At 41.5% G+C, this 25253-nt stretch overlaps 1 protein-coding gene across 1 annotated transcript in view; it reads right to left on the bottom strand.

Annotated features, from left to right (window-relative positions):
* UNC13C (unc-13 homolog C) overlaps positions 1-25253 on the bottom strand; it is a 382852-nt gene that overhangs the window by 170524 nt on the left and 187075 nt on the right. Inside the window, exons 15-16 of the mRNA XM_039492380.1 lie at positions 24873-24962; positions 22405-22533 (exon numbers count right to left, since the gene is read on the bottom strand). Of these exons, the coding sequence (XP_039348314.1) occupies positions 22405-22533; positions 24873-24962 (219 nt within the window). The remainder of the gene's footprint in view (positions 1-22404; positions 22534-24872; positions 24963-25253) is intronic.

Raw genomic sequence — 25253 nt, 5'->3', positions numbered from 1 at the left:
TCATACTCATAGACTTTAAGGTCAGAAGGGACAACGCAGGCCACAGAATCTCACTCACCCACCCACTCCTGTAACAAACCCCTGACCTATGTCTGAGCTATTGAAGTCCTCAACTTGTGGCTTAAAGACTTCAAGGTGCAGAGAATCCTCCAGCAAGTGACCCGTGCCCCATCTGCAGAGGAAGGCGAAAACCCTCCAGGGCCTCTGCCAATCAGCCCTGGAGGAAAATTCCTTCCTGACCCCAAATATGGTGATCAGCTAAACCCTGAGTATGTGGGCAAGACTCACCTGCCAGACACACAGGAAAGAATTCTCTGTAGTAACTCAGATCCCACCCTATCTAGTGTCCCATCACAGGCCATCTAACAAGTTGTTGAGCAGCCAGTTATCCGAGGGGTTCCATTGGTGTCAATGAGATCATCCATAGTAAGATTACCATATGTCCAGGTTTTCCCAGACATGACCTCTTTTTTGATCCTCCGTCAGGGTGGATTTTTCAAATAAGAGGAAATGTCCGGGACTTTTATGGAACAGACGTTTCAGCTCAGAAAGAGCTGTCTCTGTGCCCCGATCAGTCCCACAGCTGCCAGATCCCACCCACCCTGGCCTGGCCCAGCCGGCAAGCAGAGCCACCAAGCGCCTCACGTCCAGGCTGTCTGCCCTGCTGAGGGGCCTCGGAGGCTGACCGGGAAGGGTGACAGGGCCAGGCCCTGGATCTCTGCCCTGGGGAGAGTCCCGGAGGGAGGCGCTGACTGATGGGCTGATGCTGCATCTTGAGCCTGTGCCAGCCACCCTGCCATCATGACAGGGAGCATGACATTGCCCCCCACCTCAAGAGTGAAGCCCAAGGTACCCCCTCCAGCAAACCCCCCAATACCCTGTCTTAGTACACACACACACACACACACCTCTCCAGCACCCTCCAAATACCCCCCCCAGCAGTGCCAGCACCCCTGAACTGTACCCCCCTCGAGTTCTCTCTCAACCTTTCTCCACCCTGGCAATGTACTCTATTTGGGAACTTAAATATGGTAACCTTAAATTCCATGGAACTGACAGATCACCAATGGGAGTAAGGGCTGCACAGTTAGGTCCTGAATGTTTAAAAGCTTATAAACCCTGTGAAAACAGGAGACTAGAAGCTGATTTGCAGCTTTAATGATAGTTAGATAATATATCTACAATATACAACCATGCAGACCAGCTGTCTCATATAATAAAACTTAGCACTTAAATAATGCTTTGCATTTTCAAACATTAACTACTTTTGTCGGGGCTAACGTAACATTTCTGGATGTGCAAAACTAAGAGGTTGGTTTGAGTCCAGCTGGAAATTTTGTACTAAAGCAACAATGTAAAGGCTGAAGTTGGAACCAAATTCGCTGTCACTTTTGAATATATATATTTTTAATTACTGCAAAGGGAAATGTATCTGTTGTTCATTTTTCACTTAAGAATGTTTAACTTAAATAAATGCTTATTAATAGCTAATATCTTTAAAATCCAATTCTTTCATGCATGTAAACAGTCCACATTAGATAGATAATTCTACTGAGTCTCCAAAGAATTTTCCCATCGGGGTTGGGAGCAAGGGAAGATGGAGTGTCACCCTTGACTCCATTAAAGAAACAGGGGTTCAGCTCCAGAACCCATGAATTCCCTGAAATTGGGATGGATTTTGGGGATCTGCAGTGATCCAGGACACTGAGGTGGAAGCTCAGTACTGGCTCTGCAGAATAGACAGAAAGAACACATGACCCCAGGGCCGCCCAGAGGATTCTGGGGGCCCGGGGTCTTCGGCGACGGGGGGCCCTTCCATTCCGGGACCCGCCGCCGAAGTGCCCCGAAGACCCGCGGTGGCCCCCCCCCCCGCTGCTGAATTACCGCCAAAGCGGGACCCGCCGCCGAAGCGCAGCCCGGTCTTCGGCGGTAATTCGGTGGCGGGGGGGCCCCCGCCGCAGGTCTTCAGGGCACTTCAGCGGCGGGTCCCGGAACGGAAGGGCCCCCCGCCACCGAAGACCGAGCTGAACTTCGGCGGTGGGTCCCGCTCCGTCTTCGGCGGTAATTCGCCAGCGGAGGGTCCTTCCGCCCCGGAGCGGAAGGACCCCCCTGCCGGCGAAGACCGGGAGCGGAAGAAGCTCCTGCGCCCGGCCCCGCAAGAGTTTTCCGGGCCCCCCGGAGCGAGTGAAGGACCCCGCTCCAGGGGCCCCAAAAAACTCTGGTGGGGGCCCCTGTGGGGCTCGGGGCCTGGGGCAAATTGTCCCTCGTGCCCCCCCCCCGGGCGGCCTTGCATGACCCAGCCTTCCCCCCCCCTGCCCCCGACCTTCTCAACATGCATCCAGAACAAAATGGATTCCATTGAAACAGTCTGCACCCTAGCCAAGAACTGAATCCTCCCCTGTCCAGGTACTTCAGCAGATATATTGGGATTAATAACACCTGCTTCATTTTTCATAAAAGGTTGTTACAAAGAGGAGGGAGAAAAAATGTTCTCCTTAACCTCTGAGGATAGGACAAGAAGCAATGGGCTTAAATTGCAGCAAGGGTGGTTTAGGTTGGACATTAGGAAAAACTTCATAACTGTCAGAGTAGTTAAGCAGTCAAATAAATTGCCTAGGGAGGTTGTGGAATCTTCATCATTGGAGATTTTTAAGAGGAGGTTAGACAAACACTAGTCAGGGATGGTCTAGATAACAGCTAGTCCTGCCATGAGTGGAGGGGACTGGATTAGGGTCTTGAATCCTTTTCAGTTCTACGATTCATGTTTGAAAATAAAACAAAATAGTGACACCTGGTGATTTTTCCTCACTACCAACTGAAAAATATGAGCTAGTGAGCTCACTCCATTCACCAAACAGAGCAACACTATTCGGTTCTTAGAAACAAACAATTAGGGCTAGTTTATGACATCCTCACAGAGAGAGGTCCCTAAACTCCACAAGTACTCTCACCAACTTCAGTGAAATTACTCATGGAAGAAAAGGCATCACAATTTGTTATTTCTGAATCAAAACAACAAAGTTAGTTCTAACTTCACCCTCCTAAATCTCTCTCATGATTGTACCAGCCCACTGAAGCAAAATTAAAATACAAGTCTAAGCTACCATATGAGATTCTTGAAAATAGATGGTGAGCTTTTCCCATGTGCTCTGCAGCCAGAATCTACCAAACACCATTTACAGAGAGGGGCATGTTGTTGCTGACATCATTACAAACAGAAGTAAACAAAAAAGGAATAATTTTGGCTCCCATTCCACTAGAAACAGATGGGTGAAAAAAAATCAACACTTGACAAGAGAAGAAGAAAAGAATTGGTTAAAAAAAAGAAATTTCTAAATTTCAAAAGAGCCTTAAAGTAATGAAGACTATATATGTAAAGACCATAAAGAAAAAGCAGTTTTCATTACATAATCTCCATTTACCAGTCCACCTCCTCCTTTGCTCCCTCTCCTGTGGGAGCATTGACCTGCATCATTAGACCCCAAGTTCTCAGAGGGGTTGCTCCAGAAGTACCTGTAGCGTGTGTATTGGAAATGTGTGTATGGGAAAATCCGCTCCAGGTCTGGTGTATGGTACCAGAAGCCATTCATTACTAGAAGAACCAGGAAGACAATAATTACAAGACTGGAACAGCACCACATATACAGAACATCTGAAAGAGTCTCCATTAGATTACAAGGACCATTGTATTGGTGAGTCAAAATGAGGCCTTTGGATAGAGTGGCATTAAACTGCTTTAAATAGATTTTAAAGACGATTCCTCTGTATTTTTACATTGGAACAATCAGGTTAGGAGTGAGTAGAGAAAACAGACTCTGCTGTTTTCTCCCATGAATCCACTAACGGCAGTAAAGGAGCCACAACCTGCAGGCACTATGCTAGGTACCACTGTGGTGCGGGCTGGCCCCTATCAGCCCCAAATGAACAAGTCAAACACTAGCTCTGCTTATGTAAAGGGAATGAGGTGGAGGAAAGAGGAAGCACCTTTAGCTCTCAAAACCCACTCCCTCCCACCTATTATAAGCCCCACATTGCTCACCATCCTATCAAATCCCCATCCCAGAAACTGGGGTAGGCATGGGTCTGCTCTTAAAGTTTCTTTACTACCCTGCATTGTCTTTGAGAACACACAAGTACAACTGTAATAATGCCCTGGTCTTTGTGAGGCATATACCTAAACTGAAAGTCTTCTACAATAATAAATAAAACAAAGGTTCACAACAACAACAGGGTACCTTTTTTTTTTAAAATAGCATAGGGACAGTAATGTTGCTCCTGCTTTGGAAAGCCACACCAAATGGAACTTCAAATAGTTTTTAAATTGTTAGTCATTGTGGGCCCATTGCTTTTCAGTGGAGCAAAATCATGCTTTGGATTGAAAGGTACTGAAGATCACTATAGAGTAGCTCATTAAATGACTATATGCTGTAGTTTAAACTTTATTATTTGTTAGCGTTTAACATGAAGTTTACTTTCTAAAGAAGGAAAACAAAGATTTAGATCAATCACATCTAACTACACCAAAATAAATGAGATTGTTTTCTGGTCCAAAGGGCAGAAGGACAATTCTCCTTAGCATCAGCTGACGAACTTTGTTTCCTGCCTAAGGACATTAGTCGACATCCTATGCAAGTCTTGTGACTCAGGCAATGATAGTAGTTTTAGCAGTTAGCAGGTCTTCTAGATGCCAAGTCAAAGCAGTACTCTTTGTTCTGGAACTTTGAGAACTGCATTTGTGTAAATGCATGTAACCACAGTGCTTTTACAATCATGGTAATAACATGCACAAATTACTTGTTCATATCTGTTTATGCTATTTGGTACATTTGGGCCTGTGTGTTCAACAAAGCTAGCCAGAAATGGAATTTTGACATAGGGATGAAGGGGAAATGAAATTGGGTTGCATGAAGTTTACTTTTAGATGCAAAAGCTTGCTTATATCAGTGAAATTGAAAAATTCTGAGAAACTTAATTGAAAGTGTGTTTATTGTTAAACAGGATAGTGGCCACTATGCAATATGGAAGATCAGAGAAAATATCTATTGCTGTTTGTGACTATTCAGATGGCCTTTGGGTTTGAATTAAAATATATATGCAAATCCTGGAGGCTTCAAAAATAAAACAACTAGGCTCTGATCTTGCAAGGAATTCTATGCAGCCAGACCCCTGCACCTGAATGGAGGCCCCAGTAACAGAGGATGGAGCCTCACTGAAGTTTGTGGGGCTCTGTGTAGCTGCAGGGCTCTGTTGTGTAGGGTTTTTTCATTCATCCAACAGTCAGCTGGAACAACACCTCGTGACCAATCACACATTACAAATAATCAAAGCAGGCAGTTTGTGAACAACCTGTAGTCTGAAAATCATTTGTGTGAACTATATCATCATCATGGCAAATCTCAAAAGGACATAGCCTCCATGCAGACCAAGCACCATCCAGATTGGTCTCTAACTAGGTCCTTAAGGCAGTCTGGCTGGAGGTTTAGTTTGTGGTATCACTGTGCTTATCACACCACTGAAGTTTTGGGCAACCATGTGATTGCCAGCCATGTATCAGCTTTCTTTGGTAAACACACTTTGTAATTCATTGGCCTTCCATCCTGATGGACGGAAAGTTGCTGAAACTGAACCAGTGCCAATGGAGGTCATTTGTATGTTTTACTATGAATATCTTCATTGCTGATCCTGTTCTGCTACCTAATACACAAAGACAAAGACACCATTCTGCTGCACCCACATTTCAGTGCTATACAACAGAGTTGGTATGCCCAGGGTTCTACAGATCTGCAGCTTTGTAGCAAGCTTGATGTCATTCCCACAGAGGCTGCAGATGGACCCAAAACACAGCAGGAGCTACTACTATATGAGCATCCATATAATCTGAGCAATATTGGCATCGTCTGAAGTATATGGCAAGTAAGTAAAAACACTGAATACATTTCATAGCAAATGAGGCTGGATTGTGGATGATATGCAAGCCCTCAAAATGGCAGCATTTGTCTAATTTTTGGTTGTGTGCGCAATCCACAATATTTAAGGTCTGGGCAAAAGATCAGGTTATTACTTATTTTGCTCAAACTAGTTTATCCATCCCTCACAACCTAGTGATAACAATACTGTTGGAGTTCACTATTCCTAACCTCAATGGAGAAGTTTTACAACTTGTGCTATTTTCTCCTCTACCTGATCCCTACTGCCAGTGGATGATGAGCTGTTCTCTTTACCTTCAAACCAGTCAGCCTGGACATGCTTCGAACAGGCAATTTTATGTATAAGAATCTGTCTGCAGTGTTTTAATTCAGTTTCCCCCTGGGAGAGAAGTTTCTGTGGCGAGAAGCACAGCAAGAACATATTCCTCTGATGCCTTAATGCACTTTATCAAAGATTTCCCTGTACCATGGCTAGCATGCTGCCTATCAAACATACTGCAACAACATACTGAAAGGCTTCAAAGTGCCCCTTTATTCACCATATTTTAGCAATTGTTGGTAACCCTTTTAGAGCATCTAATACTATATGAAAATGGGGTAAAGTTTCTCATTGCAAAGACCATTTGGTATTGCACGGACATTGGCATTTTTCTGACAATAATTCTGAAGTACAGAATCCCGCGGAGATAACTCATGTATTATTCTGTAACTCTATTCCAGGTCTCATTTTAGGAAGTTAATTTGTATTTTACATACCTTCTTTATCACACAACTGCTATTGGAAACTGATCACCAAACTGTTCTGATTTCTACTTTATTGAAAAATTGGATAAAGTTTTCAAAAGCACCTAAGTGACTTAGGCACCCATGCCCCATTTTCAAAAGTGACAGGAATTTAGGAGACCAAGACTTATTGATGGTCCAGGTGACTTAGGTGCCTAAATCACAAAAGGTATATATACACTGCAGTTGGAGGTGTGATTGCCGCACGGCTTGGCATGTCTGTACTAGCCTTAATCTACCTAGTATGGCTAAAAATAGCAATGAAGATGTGACAGGACGGGTGTCAACATGGGGTGATTGCTGTGGGCCCTGCACGTGTACTTGTGTTCCTAGCCCATGCTGAACCTGTACCATGACATCTTCACTGCTTATTTAGTTGTGCTAGCTAGATTAAAACTAGCACACGTATGCCAAACTGTATTGCAGTTGAAACCCACACACCTGCTAGATGTGGTGTTCTGTCCTATCTAGTGGCACTGAGACTACTTAGGGAGAGATTAATGAATCTGCTCTACAGCCTTAGCTAACAGCCATATGGATTTTAGATCACGCAGTAGAGCAGTGGTGGGCAACCTGTGGCCCACAGGCCACACATGGCCCATCAGGGTAATCCTCTGCTGGGCTGCCAGATGTTTGTTTACATTTGCACGGCCGCCCACAGCTCCCAGTAGCCACGGTTCACCATTCCCAGCCAATGGGAGCTCAGGGAAGCAGCACAGGTCGCAGGGACGTGGTGGCCGCCGCTTCCCGCAGCTCCCATTGGCAGGGAACGATGAACCACGGCCACTGGGAGCTGCGAGTGGCTGAGCAAATGTAAACAAACAGTCTGGCAGCCTGGCAGAGGATTATCCTGTGGCCCACCACTGCAGTAGAGGCTCATGCACTAAGCTCCAGAGGTCCTAGGGGTCTGTCGGCGTTACGCAGTTACACCTCCGATTGCAATGTGGACATACCTGTAGGTCCCTTTGAAAACTGTACTCAGTATGTAACATATTGACTGCTGTTTCAAGCGAACACCTTATTTGTATGGGGTTGCTAGAATATATTTATAAAATCAACACAAAATGAATAATAACTGACAAAAAATACGCCTCCTTAAAGTACACAGATCAGTTGTCAGATACAGAGCATGCCAGCACCTTTCTGCAGCATTCTGGTACTAGGGGATATTAAATCCCTTGTATTGATCCAAGAGCCATTTGGAGAACAGGGACAGGCTGATTTGCTTTATGCCCTTCTCACCAGGTAGAAGAGGCTGCAAAAAGAATTACTGAAGTGACTGCAGAGTTTGTGAGCAACAGCCAATTCTTTTGTTTGCTCAAGAAAAATATAATAGTCACAGTGACATATTTATACACTGCCTATAAATGCTTTATAAACTACTTTTCTATCCACCTCAGTGTACGGTAGCCAGCTTTTCCACTCACTGCCCAGTGTACATTAGAAAGTGAATGTATTGCAGGTGCTCCATGAGGAGTTGAATGCACTGCTGCTTGCTAGTAGTTGCTTTTCCCCACCAGAGTATTTCCTCTAGAATAATGAGGCCAGTAGGAGATCTGCCAGTGAAGATGGTGAATATGTCTGTGTGTCATTACATATCATAGTCATCATTTGATTGTTAGCAGCTGGATACATTATTCCTTATTTTCCAGCATAAAACAGTAGTATGGTATGGTTGCATACTCTTAGCAGTTGCCATGTTGCACCCCAAAAATGATTGCTATACACTGGTAAGACTTCACTCCATCACATTCCCTTTCTAACAACCACCTGTCAGTAAGTGGAAAATCTGGCTCTCCTCTATGGTGGTGGATAGAAGGGAGAGTGAGGGGGGACAACAGAAATAATTACAGGGTTTTTGTGAATTTTGTTACCATTTGTTTCACACAGCTTACAAGTCCTCAAAATTCAGCTTTATATGAACTACCAAGGACTGCACATTTAATTGCATCTCAGACAGTCATTTATTTTTCAGTTACAATTCAGAGAATTGAAAAATTTCCTACATTCAGTATTTCTCATGAAATACCATTGCAGATATCTTCAGTGAATTCTAGCTTGTGGAGAGTGTTCAGCAACCCTAGATAGCTCTCTCTCTCTCACACACACATGCTATATAGTACACAGACACATACCAAGTAAGGCATGATATATAGCTAGGAATGTATGCACTCTGGTTCTGTATGCATAAGCAGCACAGGGATCAGTACTGGCATTCATGACCCATCACACACCCTGTGGTTCAGCCATGAGACCATGAGCTGTCAGCAGTCCTAAAGGGGCAAGCAAGCAGGTGGTCATCCACATAAGAGCCATCTTTCATTGCTTTGGACTAATCTGTCTCAGCTCTGGCTCCTCATAGACGGACATGGGCCTATCCCACAACTGTGCAGCCAGAGGTTCATGCATGCACCTCCTGAGCTGCATCACTTGTAGTGGGCTCCTCCTTTTGTCTCTATTACTGTTTATGGAACTGCATGCACCATTTCCTCTCCTCTCACTTAGACTTCATGGGGAAGTAGCATGTGCCCAGGAGAGAAGCGGGTCAAGAATGTCTGTGACCTAAGACTGGAATTTGGGGGAAGTCAGAGCAAGGGAAGCAAGCATGAGACCCAGGGTATATTGATTATTATTGTTATTTCTTCTTCTTATGATTATGGCAGCACACAAGACAATTGGCTGTCTACCAGGATTCCATAGAGCACCTACAGCGTTACTGATGTCAGTGACTTGTGTGCTTACACTGTATATGGAAATAAAATAAGCATTCAAAGCTCAACATTATCATACTGCTAGGCGAACTACAGAGAAGGGCACACATTAAACCAGGCTCACCATTTCAACACCAGTGCTTGGGAAAACCACAGGAAGTGCACCATTTGCATGCCTTCTGAACCATCTCCCTACTAAATCTAGTCTCCTGAAAATAACTCTGCCACCAGTGATGTAATAGAGGCTTTCGGTGCCAGTTATCAAAATTATGTTCATGTTAAATATTTTCAATTTAGCTATTTTCAAAATTTGCTTTCTGCAATTATTCCCTAAACTTTGCTTAACATTTATTCTTGCTCATAACTGCTTAATTCTCAGACTGTTTGTTTTGATAACATTACTGCCAGCAAACTCATCCACTGGAATATCTGCAGAAAACGAACATAAGGAGGAGTGTAACACAGCCAAGCCATAGTTAATTCAATTTTCTATCTGAGTGAATATTCGTGGAATTTTTTATTTCAGGTACTGTCTCTGCTGTCTTCGGAATACAGTGCTTTAAAATAATTGTGTAAGACAGTGGTGCTCAACCTTCTTACAGGGGAGGGCCACACACAGCACAACCTTGCGTGAGCCAAACGTTTTAATAAGATTGACAGTCACCTGTATTGATTTATATGTTAAGTTTAGCTTGTTTTTTTATGTATTTAATTAGGTTGTTTCTATGTACAGTATCGCCTAGTTACACACTTGTGTAAACTAAAATGATTTAAACATGATGACAAAATGGTGATGTATCGGCCAATAGTATCTTATGTTGAAGTACGCCATTGGCCTTATGAAATGCTCTCGTGGGCCACGTATGGCCTCAGGCTGTAGGTTGGGCATCCCTGGTGTAAGAGATAATTTATAATGACCACTTGCCTACCCTGATGCCCTAAAAAAAGAAACTTGGATAAAGGTGTCACTCTAAACTAATTTCCCATTCTTTACAAAAACTGAAAAACTGCAACATTCTTATTTCTTTGGAAGCACCTGCTAAAACAGAGAGAGATTCTATTTTTCAAAGTCACACAAAGGGAAGTGAATGAGATTTTAGACACATGTAGCTTTAAATGGTACCATAATGCTAAGTGATAATAAGACTGATAAAATGGATTTTGGTTCATATTCCACTTTAACTATTTTTCTTCAATGGCAGGAATATAGTGGTAAAACCTATGTATTTACACTGGGCTCAGTGCAGTGGCAGTGCCTGTTATATTGAACAGAGCAGATTGCAACTGCAGCAGAGTAAATGTTAACAATGAAATGTGACTGTCATATGGCAAAAAGCTATGACCCTCAGCAGCTGTTACTTCTACCAACTCACATTGTTACGCATTGAGCACTTTCATCTGTTGCAGAATAAATGCATGTATAAGCACTTAGTCAAAGACTGCTTCGTGATTAATTTATTGGGTACAAGAAGCCATGGAAAGTGTGCAGCATTTTAACTAAAGACATAAGTGTTCAACTAAATTAATCTGGTAATCAAATGTACATTTTATATAACACTTATAAACCAAATGAGATCTCAATAAAAGCACTCAGAGAATGTAGATGTGATTTAAAAAATAAAGAGCTACAACATATTTAAAATAAAGGCTACATTTTAAAACTAGATGCCTGATAGCACAAACAAGTCAAGAGAAGGGTGTGTCAAGGATCAGCTATGTGGGGTTTGAGAGATTTAATGAACAACAAAGGGGGTGGGGGGAGAGTGGAAAGCTTCATACACCAATCCACCTTCTCAAAGTTAAACCAAATAATTGCAGATGTAGATCATGCTTAATTACTTGTTACCATTTGCTATTAATTTCAGAAGTGTCAAAATATCTTCTCCCACCCTCTCCGGCAGTTTTTTTCTACAAGCCCACTATTTCCCCTCCCACCTCTTGTTCTTGTTCTTTTGAAGAAAATAAAATAAATAGAACTGCATCCAAGTAGAAAAAAAGCAAGTGATCTCACTGTAAGACTAATGTCTGAAGATTACTTATCAGCATTCAATACAATAGTTATAGGATAAAGGAGAAAAACAAAAACAACAGAATTGAGCAGAGGAGGTGAAATGCTGCAGTATGAAGGGGAACAAAGAACCATTTCTTAATCACGCAGTGGATTTTCTAAACTCTTGTGGGTCCATGGATCCCCTTCCAAACTCATCCAGTCATGCAAAAGGCAGCTTCAACTGGAGATGAATCTGCAGAGGTTCAAATACCTATCACATACTGTGGCTGTCTGATTTTTTTAAATCAAAGAATTTGAAAGACTCCTCAGTTCATGTTGGGGTAGAGGAAAAACTAAATCTTTCTTCTCCACAGGAGTTCTCTGAGTTACTGAAGGAGAGAATAGGGATCCAAGATTCACTATTTTGGTGAATCACCCCACTTCCTATATTTAAATTATACACCATACCACCCTTCTCCCCATGATAATAAATGAAAGGTGACTGGATTTAGATGGACATAACTCATATCACAGAGCACTAAAGTCCTCTGGTTCTCAAGTCCTGATACTTTTTGTTTAGTGGAGCTGCAGGAATATGGGTGCTCTGTAGAGCTGGTCAGGAATTTCTTGACCCACGTTTTTCCATCAAAAATGCTGATTCATTGAAATTGAACCTTTTTGTGGCAATGTATTGGTTTGGGCTTTGATTAAAATTTCATCAGAAAGTTTACTATGGTGCAGGATGGAATTTCTGATCAAAATGAGAGTGAGAGAGAGAGACTCACCCTAGAATAGCCAAGAGCTTGAATCAGGCAGAGCAGGGACTAGAAGCGGGGTTTCCCATATCCCCAGTGAGTGCTCTAACCACTGGGATATTTGGGGGGTCTCTTTCTTTCTCTGTGGAACTGTTTTAAAATGTTTAATTTTTGTTCTAATGTGGAACAAATTTTTTTGAAACCTTGAATTCTCATTTAATGTCCAGCCCACTGTTCTGGGGTGTCAGGGTACTACACCACTGGGTTATACTATTACGTGCTCATTGCCTGTAGCGGGTGTGTTTCTGTTAAATGTTTCTTTTGTTGTGGCTCTTGATTTTTTTTTTTCGTCGTCTGCAGCAAAAACCTCTGAGTGGCATGGGATTTTCAGCTTCTAGCCATTCCTCCAGTTCCTCCCCACCTGCCAGGGTATAGTGTGGGTGATAGTATGTGGAGGCAGAATGTGACCCACTCTGGTGATCCTCAGCCCGTGCAGTGGTCTCTGTAGGGCTGCGGTAGCAAACATAATTTAAAGCAGCTATTTGGTTTCTCTACGTTATGCAGGGGGTCATTTCTGCCTGCAGACGGCTCCAGGACTGCGGTAGAAGAATAGTTATATGGCAAAAAGCTATGATGCTCGGCAACTGTTCCTCCTACTAACTCAGACTGTTACGCACTGTGCAATTTAATCTGGTGCAGAATAAATACACAGACAAGCACTCAATCAAAGACGGATTCATTATTAATTTATGAGTTCCAGAAGCCATGGAATAGTTTACAGGCACCTTTCCCTCCCCATCTGAGGTCCTGCATATTTGCAACATGGCCATGCCCTAGGATTTGGCCCCGCATAACCCTTTTTGTGAAATGTCCAGTAGTTTCAGTGTTTTTAAAACCTTCTCTTTTGTGTTTTGTCCATTATTTCAATCTCAAGGAAACAAAGAAAGAAAAGACCAGGCATCTGAGTAGAATTTTGTACATTAGAACAACACAATCAATTAGAAATGAATATTCTCTACGGTTTGCAAATTATACTTAAATTATCTGCATGTTTTATCCAACGGTCTCAAGGTACTGAAATAAGGATCAATTCCAGGTACCTTAATAGGAATTTAAATCATTTCAGAACTTTTTTGCTACCCTGTGGTGGCATTCAATAACAAGCAATGACAAATCAGTTTAAAACTTTTTAATGAATTCTGGGTCGATGCCACTGCCGCATACAATCACTGTTCCAAAATTCACAGCAGAAGGTGACATGATCTCCACAACAGAAGCAAACGTCATGGCTAATATCAAGCAGAATTGCATCAATGAATCATATTGCTGGAAAACCACTATGGTGCTGCTCCTGGAAACACATGTTCATATACTTTAAGCACATGGGAAGTTTCACTGACTTTAAGAGTTCTCTATCCATCTCTTGCTCTAAGTCACTAGAACACACTTCTTTCTGTACATAGCGCTCAGTATATTATTTTCAGCTTGAGACATTGCTAATCCATTCAGTGACTGATCTTCTGTCCTAAATAATATTGCCACAACTTCTGAGCAGTCAGGAGAAATTTGGAGTTTAAGGATTGGTTATTTCCTTGCTGGAAGAGCAACTTAGGGGAGAAATACTCACTATATTTTCCCTAGTAATTTACAATTAGCCTCCTACAACTCCTATTGTGATTTAGGAGAGATGGATACCTAACAGCAAAAACTGCAGCAAAGTTTACATCTTACAGAAATCTAAGGAGCAGCTATGTTCAAATGTTCAGCCATACAGCACTTTCTTCCAAAAAACACTATTTCAAGTGCCATGAGATTTAAAGTATCTTAGCACCTTCCCAAATACATTAAAATCCTTTATAAAGATCACAGGCTTGGCCTGTGTCACTATCCCCATCCCCTGACAAAGACATCAATCAAAGTCTCCAACCCAACCATTCCACCACACCTTTCAGTGCCGCAATTCTGGGTCACTGACTAGGCCAAAGGGAGCTGTCTACACCGAATTTATTTCACCTATAGGGAACCTCAGCCCTTTAGACTGTATGTGCAAGTACAGCTGGTTGGGAAACAGAAAAAAAAATAAAGGTAAACTATGAAAATAACAGATTAGCTCAAAGAGATTAAATCTGAGGTGTCCTTATCTTTCCATAGAGATACAAAGACAAAAGAAGTATCTAAGTCCCATTTTCAAAAGTGACCCAGGCCCACATTTGTAAAGGTATGTAGCCTTGTGTACAATGCTTAACTGATTTAGGAGCCTAAATATCATTTTCAAAAGGGATTCAGGCACTTATTCTAAATCCCATTGACTTGTCAATGCGATTTTGGCTCCAGTATTCTCAGAACATAAGAATGGCCATAGGAGGTCAGACCAGTGGTCCATCTAGCCCAGTATACTGTCTTCTGGCCAATGGCAGGTACTTCAGAGGGAATGAACAGTACAGGCAATTGAGTGATCCATCCCCTGTCATCCACTCCCAGCTTCTGGCAATCAGAGGCTAAGGACACTCAGAGCATGGGGTTGCATCCCTGCCTCTATTGGCTAATAGCCATTGATGGACCTATCCTCCATTAAGCTATCTAGTTCTTTTTTTAACCCTCGTATAGCTTTGGTCTTCACTACATCCCCTGGCAAAGAGTTCCACTGGTTGACTATTCACTGTGTGAAGAAGTACTTCCTTTTGTTTGTTTTAAACCTGCTGCCTATTATTTTTCATTGGGTAACCCTTGTGTTACGAGAAGGAGTAAATAACACTTCCTTATTCACTCTCTCCACACCAGTCATGATTTTATAGACCTCTATCATATCTCCTCTTAATCATCTCTTTTCCAAGATGAAAAGTCCTAGTCTTTTTAATCTCTCCTCATACAAAAGCTGTTCCATGTTGTTAATTATTTTTGTTGCCCTTTTCTGTACTTTTTCCAATTCCAATATATCTTTTTGAGAATGAATGCAGCATTCAATTGTGTGTGATGGGTTCCCCCCGGGGTGCCACGTGGAACTGGGGTACCACTGAGCCCGCCTGACCTACAAGCCTGGACTCCCTTTACACTGTAATACTGTGACAGGTCTTCAAGTCCCCTCCAGCACACATATAGGTATGGAAACACCCAGCTGCAGCTACATACAGATGCTGAGATCAGCTCTGCATGGGAAGGCTTCAGCTAAGGAACTGCCTAGCTACTCAAGGGCACACCCCCCTCTGGAGGGTAAACCCAAAATTATATCGTCTTGCGCTGAACAGAGAATTGTACAATGTAAGTTCATGAAATTCCCCCTGTCCCTCGATGTGGAGAGGAATATACACAGCTTTCTGCCACAAGTTATGACTCCCATACACACTAGTTTTAGATAAAGCAAAAAGAAATTAACTACAAAAAGATAATAATAATATTATCATCAAAGAGGCTGATAAAGGAGGTGCTGTAGTCATCGTGAACAGGTCTGACTAACATAAGGAGTCCGCCAGACAACTCTCCAATACCAAATTCTACAGGCCACTTCCCTCAGATCCCACTGAGGAATACACTAAGAAACTGCATCATCTACTCAGGACACTCCCTACACTAACACCGGAACAAATCAACATACCCTTAGAGCCCCGACCAGGGTTATTCTATCTACTACCCAAGATCCACAAACCCAGAAATCCTGGACGCCCCATTGGCACTCGCACTGAAGGACTGTCTGGATATATGGACTCTCTACTCAGACCCTATGCCACCAGCACTCCCAGCTATCTCCGTGACACCACTGATTTCCTGAGGAAACTACAATGCATTGGTGACCTTCCAGAAAACACCATCCTAGCCACCATGGATGTAGAGGCTCTCTACACAAATATCCCACACACTGATGGAATACAAGCTGTCAGGAACAGTATCCCTGATGATGCCACAGCACAACTGGTTGCTGAGCTCTGTGCCTTTATCCTCACACACAACTATTTCAAATTTGATGACAATATATATCTCCAGATCAGTGGCACCGCTATGGGCACCCGCATGGCCCCACAATATGCCAATATTTTTATGGCCGACCTGGAACAAGGCTTCCTCAGCTCTCGTCCACTCACGCCCCTTCTCTACCTACGCTATATTGATGACATCTTCATCATCTGGACCCATGGGAAGGAGACTCTGGAAAAATTCCACCAAGATTTCAACAGCTTCCACCCCACCATCAACCTCAGCCTGGACCAATCTACACGGGAGGTCCACTTTCTAGACACCACGGTGCAAATAAGTGATGGTCACATTAACACCACCCTATACCGAAAACCTACCGACCGCTATGCTTACCTTCATGCTTCCAGCTTCCATCCCGCGCACACCACAAGATCCATTGTCTACAGCCAAGCACTGAGGTACAACCGCATCTGCTCTAACCCCTCAGACAGAGACCAACACCTACAAAATCTCCACCAAGCATTCTCAAAACTACAGTACCCGCACGAGGAAATAAGGAAACAGATCAACAGAGCCAGACGTGTACCCAGAAGCCTCCCAAGAAAGAAACCAACAGGACTCCACTGGCCATCACATACAGTCCCCAGCTAAAACCCCTCCAACGCATCATCAGGGATCTACAACCCATCCTGGACAACGATCCCACACTTTCACAGGCCTTGGGTGGCAGGCCAGTCCTCGCCCACAGACAACCTGCCAACCTGAAGCATATTCTCACCAGTAACTGCACACCGCACCATAGTAACTCTAGCTCAGGAACCAATCCATGCAACAAACCTCGATGCCAACTCTGCCCACATATCTACACCAGCGACACCATCACAGGACCTAACCAGATCAGCCACACGATCACCAGTTCATTCACCTGCACATCCACCAATGTAATATACGCCATCATATGCCAGCAATGCCCCTCTGCTATGTACATCGCCAAACTGGACAGTCTCTAAGAAAAAGGATAAATGGACACAAATCAGATATTAGGAATGGCAATATACAAAAACCTGTAGGAGAACACTTCAACCTCCCTGGCCACACAATAGCAGGTGGCCATCCTACAGCAAAAAAACTTCAGGACCAGACTTCAAAGAGAAACTGCTGAGCTTCAGTTCATCTGCAAATTTGACACCACCCGCTCAGGATTAAACGAAGACTGTGAATGGCTTGCCAACTACAGAACCAGTTTCTCCTCCCTTGGTTTTCACACCTCTACTGCTAGAACAGGGCCTCATCCTCCCTGATTGAACTAACCTCGTTATCTCTAGCTTGCTTCTTGCTTGCATATATATACCTGCCCCTGGAAATTTCCACTACTTGCATCCAAAGAAGTGGGTATTCACCCACGAAAGCTCATGCTGCAAAACGTCTGTTAGTCTATAAGGTGCCACAGGATTCTTTGCTTATTTACAAAAAGATAGATTTTAAGTGATTATAAGGGATAGCAAACAGATCAATACAGGTTACCTAGCAAATAAACAAAAACATAATCTAAATTTAATATAGTAAAGAGATTGAATTTGAGTAGTAAATTCTCAGCTAAATGATGATTTAAGCTGGTTGCAGAGATTCTTAAGGGGCCAGCTGCCATTGCTTGCAACTTAAAAACCCTAGGTATTCCTTTCACAGGCTAGAAACCCCTCTAGCTTGGGTCTAGCACTTCCCTCCAGTTCAGTCCTTGTTCCTCAGGTGTTTTAAAAAAAAGTCTCCTTTGGGCAGGGAGTCAGTGAAGAACCTCAATAATGTCACTCCCCTGCCTTAAATAGTGGAAGAACACTGGTATTCCAAGATGGAGTCCAGTACCAGGTGATCTGGTCACAGCCATGACTTGGAGGCTGTTTGTAGTAACCTCAGGAAGGCTCCCCAATGGGAGATTATCTCCTTCTTCTAAGACCTATTGTTCTCCCTAATGGCCCTTCCCAGCCAGCCATTTAGACTGACAGTCTTTTGCCTAGTGGGCATTCCCCAGGTGTAAACACATTTGTAATATATACATAGACAATATTCCTAACTTCAGATACCAAAATGATATTTGCATACAAGTAGGATAATCATATTCAGTAATTTATAACCTTTTCAATGATATCTCACATGCTTTATCTTGCATAAAATACATCATAATTATGCCATAATCATATCATAATAATATTACTATGAAGAATATGGGGTATGGGCATACCATGGGTCTATGTAGTGGCATTATAATATTTTCAGTCTTTATTATCTATCCCTTTCCTAATGGTTTCTAATATTTTGTTTAGCTTTTTTGACTGCCATTGCACATTGAGTGGGTGTTTTCAGAGAACTATCCACAATGACTCCAAGATCTCTTTCTTGAGCTAATTTAAACCACATCATTTTGTTGGGATTAGGTTTTCCAATGTGCATTACTTTGCATTTATCAACATTGAATTTCATCTGCCATTTTGCTACCCAGTCATCTAGTTTTGTGAGACCCCTTTATAACTCTTCACAGTCTGCTTTGGACTTAACTGTCTTGAGTAGTTTTGTATCATTGGCAAATTTTGCCACCTCTCTGTTTACCCCTTTTTCCAGTTCATTTATGAAAATGTTGAACAGCACTGGTCCCAGTACAGTTCCCTGGAGGACACCGCTGTTTACTTCTCTCCATTTTGAAAACTGCCCATTTATTCCTACCCTTTGTTTTCTGTCATTTAACTTAGAGAATTTTAATTTGGAATAGTAAAATTATTTTTTCTAGTAGTCCAGTAGTAAAACTGCTGTTTCTTAAGAAACAGCGATACATTATGCACAGATGGTTTAACACAGAGAAATAGCTTTAATACTGCAGTAAAACTCTCTTCTTCCATCAGGCCCTGATTTAGGAAAGCATCTCTTCAATTCACTGGGACTTAAACATGTGCTTGAAATTAAGCATGTGCCTAACTACTTGCCTGAGTTGGGGCCTTAACCATATGGTCTAGGGAGGCTACTGGAAGCCTCCCTCTCAAAATCACTGATGCAGCAGAGCCTGCTGCAATGCACCATGTCTTATCACATGCATCTTCTTTTCACAGGAGTATTTAAATAATACTCTAACACTTTAATATTTGAATGAGATTTGATTTAGATTTTCATACTTTATTTATAGAAAGCAAATAAAACAGGTATTATGAAACTTATTATCTTTATGGTTAGTGGAAATGGAGATTCAGCACTGTATCCTTAACATTTCTTGGTGTGTTATCACAGGGCTCTGATAAATGTGTGGGTGTTACAATATCAAGACATGAGGCATTTCCATTACAACCTTTTTTCCGCCTTTTTTAAAGCACAATATAAAAAAGTCCTTGGCTCTCGTGTAAAAGGAAACACTCTCAGTATTGACAAAATAGTCAATAACTCCTCAAGGGTGAACAAATAAAAAACATGAAGTATTTCTTTCACTATATATACCCTTTATGTATTTGAAGGCTTAAAGTTACTGAATCTTGTGTTTTATCAGACAGACCTTAATGCAGTTCAATTCATTCCATTGATTTTTGGAGAGGAAATGTTTTGCTCAAGGGTACTATTGAAAGGTTATCTCACCCAAGGTTTGATAGCTAGAGATAAATTCATTTGCTCATAAAACAGGACAAACAACATAGCTAGTCCTTTCTCATTTCAGAACAACATGGACTCAATGTATTGTTCTCCTTGAACTCAGACAGACGCATGTCAGAATATATTTGGGTCTGACTGCAGTTTGCTTTTGCTGTATCTAATCATATATAATATGCATGTTCTTATATGGGATACACTCTACAGCATATATGATGGGGGCTAATTTAGCTACAACGAGTCAGGAAAAAGATCTTGGAGTCATCATGGATAGTTCTCTGAAGATGTCCACGCAGTGTGCAGAGGCGGTCAAAAAAGCAAACAGAATGTTAGGAATCATTAAAAAGGGGATAGAGAATAAGACTGAGAATATAGTATTGCCCTTATATAAATCCATGGTACGCCCACATCTCGAATACTGTGTACAGATGTGGTCTCCTCACCTCAAAAAAGATATTCTAGCACTAGAAAAGGTTCAGAAAAGGGCAACTAAAATGATTAGGGGTTTGGAGAGGGTCCCATATGAGGAAAGATTAAAGAGGCTAGGACTCTTCAGCTTGGAAAAGAGAAGACTAAGGGGGGATATGATAGAGGTATATAAAATCATGAGTGACGTTGAGAAAGTGGATAAGGAAAAGTTATTTACTTATTCCCATAATACAAGAACTAGGGGTCACCAAATGAAATTAATAGGCAGCAGGTTTAAAACAAATAAAAGGAAGTTCTTCTTCACGCAGCGCACAGTCAACTTGTGGAACTCCTTACCTGAGGAGGTTGTGAAGGCTAGGACTATAACAATGTTTAAAAGGGAACTGGATAAATTCATGGTGGCTAAGTCCATAAATGGCTATTAGCCAGGATGGGTAAGAATGGTGTCCCTAGCCTCTGTTCATCAGAGGATGGAGATGGATGGCAGGAGAGAGATCACTTGATCATTGCCTGTTAGGTTCACTCCCTCTGGGGCACCTGGCATTGGCCACTGTCGGTAGACAGATACTGGGCTGGATGGACCTTTGGTCTGACCCGGTACGGCTGTTCTTGTGTTCTTATGTTCTTTTCCTAACTGGATAATTTACTCTTTCCAAAGTGGGAATAGTCACTGAAATATCATTTCCAGTCAAACATTCACAACAGGGCAAATGTATTGTACAAATGATACACAGGGAAAACAATGGTGTTCTATATAGGCATGGGTATTTTTGTAGGTCAGAGTATGAACTTAATCATTTTAACATTTATCAAATGGACTGAGCACTTTACAGAAAAAAAGTGACATCTACAAGGGTTTGTGGTGGTATTTGGAAAATGACAAAGGCTATATTATTTTGTATTGATTTCTAAGATTTGACAGGCCCTTATTAAAAAATGTTCTAGCAGTAACACTATCCTTTTTTTAATAACAGTTCCAAATTTCCCTTCTCCTCAGGTAAATACAAAAAGTGGTCCCCAAGCATGTTTCTTAGGGCATGGCTACACTTGCAGATAGAGCGCTTTGAGTTAAACCAGCCTTCGTAAAGCGCAGTAGGGAAAGTGCTGTAGTCTGTCCACACTGACAGCTGCCAAAACACTGGTGTGGCCACATTAGCAGCTCTTGCAAAGGCCACAGAGAACAGTGCATTGTGGTAGCTATCTCAGCATGCAAGTGGCTGCAATGTGCTTTTCAAATGGGGAGGGGATGGAGGTTGACAGGGAGTGTGTTGTGTGTATGTGGGGGGAGAGAGAAAGTGGGTTTTTGGGGGGCTGAGAGCATGTCAGCAAGCTGTCTTGTAAGACAGCAGCAGACGTCCCCCTCCCATCCCGCCTCTTTCTCTCTCACACACAGCATTCCACAGTAATGGTTGCTTTGACAGTAATGGCTGTCAAATGGAGCTTTCAAAGGGCATATCCAAAACAATGACAAGAGTGGCCACTTGACTTAAGGGGATTATGGGACGTTTCCGGAGGCTGATCAGAGTGCAGTAATGCAGCACCCCATTCAAACTGACGCTGGGGCGCTCCAGCGGGGGCGCATCAAACGTTATTCTACTCGCCAAAGTGGAGTACCAGGAGCACTCTAGCCGTGGAGTCAGAGCGCTCTGCGTGCCTTGCCAGTGTGGACGGGGAGTGAGCTAGTGCGCGCAGGGCTCCTTTAATGCGCTGTAACTCGCAAGTGTAGCCAAGCCCTTAGTTATTAAAATATAAATCTAAGGCACAAGAAAGACGACATACCACTTTCAGCAAATGGTTGTAACACTTCTCGCCTATAGCCAGTGAAGTGAAAAAACATAAAAATCTCTTGATGGAGCCATTACATTGTTTGAAGAAATATGAGATTTTTTTTCTATTTTCCCATTACAGACCTCATACAGTAATCAAATCTAATTTCTTCTCCCATAAAGTCATGGGCATTTTTACTTTCTTGCCCCATACAAGGAAATAGATTTTTGGATTGACATTTTTACATTCATTTTGATACTCATCTAGTTAATTATTTTAGTGTTCATAACTCATCTGTGAGTTTGTTTATTATACCTTGCTTCCTCCCTTCTTACTCCTTCCTCTACAGATACAACAGAATTAGGCAGGGTCCTTATATGAAATGGGACTATTAGAATGTCTTGGACAACTGGTTTCTTTTTGTTCTGTATTTATTGTATTATTACCTGCCTTATATAAACCAACAAAAAAGTATGAACAAAGGCATCGAGAAATTCCAAGGTTGATCTTACCTGATCCATTAGCTGGGAATAGAGTTCATAGCAGTTGTCAAAAATATACTTGTAGGTAGAGTCTAAGCAAGCTCTGACACAGTCTTTAACCACCATACTGGCTCGAGGTGGACTCTGCAATTCCAGGACCTTATAGAATATTTCATAAAATCAGAAAATAAGAGAATTTCAGAAACAGCTGGACTAGAAAAATGTGTACATTATGTGTAGTGAGCTATCTGTCCAATGCAGGATTGGGAACAATGAAATATAATAAAGATCAATACAATATTAAAAAGTACATCGATTTATGCACTGTAGCCTCAGTCCAGAGAAACACTTAAACACATGCTTAACTTTAAGCATAGGAGTAGTCCCACATTGAAGCTTACTTCAATAGGATTATTCACATGAGGAAATTACAATACATGCCTAAGTGATTGCATGATCTTGCCTTTAGGCCTTTATTCAGGAAAGCAGCTAAGTACATCTTTAAATGTTTTCCCAAATAGGAATGCTCTTTTGAATCAGTATCTTAGTCCACAAACAGCTATATATTTTTTAAAGCATTGGTTTCTATAAACATTTAACCTATCCATTAAAATACATATACGTAAGCTGAGTTTCACCTCAATAGTCCATCTTTTTGCTCTGTGTTTATATAGCACCGAGCCCAACAGAGTCCTAGTCCATTACTGAAGCTCATAAGTGTTACTGAAATATTACTCTTGGCTACTAAGAGGATGTGTCTGTTAACACGCTATTAGATTAACAAAAATTGAAAATTTTGATTTGTGTTTCTATATTTTGAGCCAGTTGTAGCAATGTGTATTTTTTCCTTATCATGGGGAAATCTTGCTCACCTTATTCATGATCACCTTGACGTTGACTGCTTATATATCTATGGCAAGTAGGTTTTGGCCTAATATCATTAGCCTCATTTTGATGTTTGAAATAATACTACGACACAGTTTCCAGTAGGAAACATTATTCTTCCTGATAAATACTTGAGGTGTTGCAGCTGCTTTTGTTTGATTTTCAGCTTATTCTATTCACTAAACTTAGCCCTAATCTTACTCCAATGGAGAAGCTTTAAACCTAATTTTAACTGAGTTTAAACAAATGTTAGAGATTGGGGGTTATTTTGCTTTCTCCAGTAGAATGATTTTTATTTTATAATATTGCTAGATACAAAGTGCAAACAGGACAATTGTCATTTGAACAGTAATACTTTCTCTCCTTGAATGGCTTCTTGTTAATGAACAATGATAAAAAGTCAACAGAGCGCTGACTTGACAGACCAGGTGAGTAATATTTGCATCCGAAGAAGTGAGCTGTAGCTCACGAAAGCTCATGCTCAAATAAATTTGTTAGTCTTTAAGGTGCCACAAGTACTCCTGTTTTATTTGCAGCTGTGTGCTCTTAAAGGTAAAGCATTAATTCAGGTGTAACTTCTGCATCAGAAAAGCAATTTCTGGAGTCCTGCCACCAATGAAAGAGTCTCTTTGCAAAGCAGTTGCTCATAGCATTGAAGAGATGAAAACCCAAAGGCAAAGTTTTTAAGCCATTCAATATCAAAAGTCACTGGATAGTAGAGGATATCTTTGCTTGGCTTTGGAGGCAAGAAAACTATCTTGGGTCTACCCTCTGCCAGTCTTAGAAAGATGACAGGAGCAAAGCTAGGTTCAGTGGTGGCAAAAGAGAAAAACTGAACAAAAGATTATTTCTTTAAATATAGCTGTTACATACAGTACATCCTCAGAATTACAAACTGATCAGTCAACCACACACCTCATTTGGAACCGGAATTATGCAATCAGGCAACAGAGACAAAATAAACAAAACGAACAAATAGTGTACAATACAGTACTGTGTTAAATATAAACTACTAAAAATAAAGAGAAAGTTTAAAAAAAGATTTGACAAGGTAAGGACACTGTTTCTGTGCTTGTTTCATTTAATTAAGATGGTTAAAGGCAGTGTTTTTCTTCTGCACAGTAAAGTTTCAAAGCTGTATTAAGTCAATGTTCAGTTGTAATCTTTTGAAAGAACAACCATAACATTTTGTTCAGAGTTACGAACAACCTCCATTCATGTTTGTAACTCTGAGGTTCTACTGTACATTCTTAGGAGCTACAGTTCAATAATATCTTTCAGTTCAACCAGAGAAAGATAAAGATAGTTTGTAGCACTTCTGCATTCTCTCCCTTTTGCATTCTTTCAGTATAAGATTTCCATTTAGCTAGATCTTCAGAAAGCTTAGGGATTTAATTTAAAACTAAACTATATTTAGAGACTATAACCAGTGATGTTCTGTATCTTAAATCGAGTCTCAGTGCAGGATTCGTCAAACTAAGATATCAAGAGCACAACCTAATCATTGAGGTTTGATAGTAGTGATCAAGAGCACCAAATACAGTGTGGCTTTCCTAGAAAATAAATGTGCACTATGTTTCTCTGATGCCAGTAACAGAGATAAAATGTGGTACCTTCATTCGAAAAAAAGTAATGCTGGTTAGCAGGTCTACTGTTGATTTCAGGTCTTGAAGCCTTTCAGAATTGCTGGCAGGAAAATTATCCTAGTTAATCGGGGAAAAGGAAATAAGTATAAGGTTAAGGACGAGACCCTTAAAATGTTAAGAAAAAAAAAACTTTCTGGAAAACAAAACGCGATAAACACAGTGGGTGGGATTATCAGCTGCGCTTGGTGTTGGTTCATCTACACCCCATTGAAGTCAATGGTTAAATGCCTAGTGACATCAATGGGAGCAGAGTTAGGCCCAAACTGACCATTTTTGGAACTCTTAGGGCCTGTGATAACAATATGTATGTTTTAAAATATTGCATTGTCTATTCTAAAAATTTCATAG

Source organism: Mauremys reevesii, linkage group 10, assembly GCF_016161935.1.
Source record: "Mauremys reevesii isolate NIE-2019 linkage group 10, ASM1616193v1, whole genome shotgun sequence".
NCBI classification, from domain to species: Eukaryota; Metazoa; Chordata; order Testudines; family Geoemydidae; genus Mauremys; species Mauremys reevesii.
The sequence above is the reverse complement of the archived record's forward strand: the minus strand, read 5'-3'. Positions and strand labels throughout refer to the sequence as shown.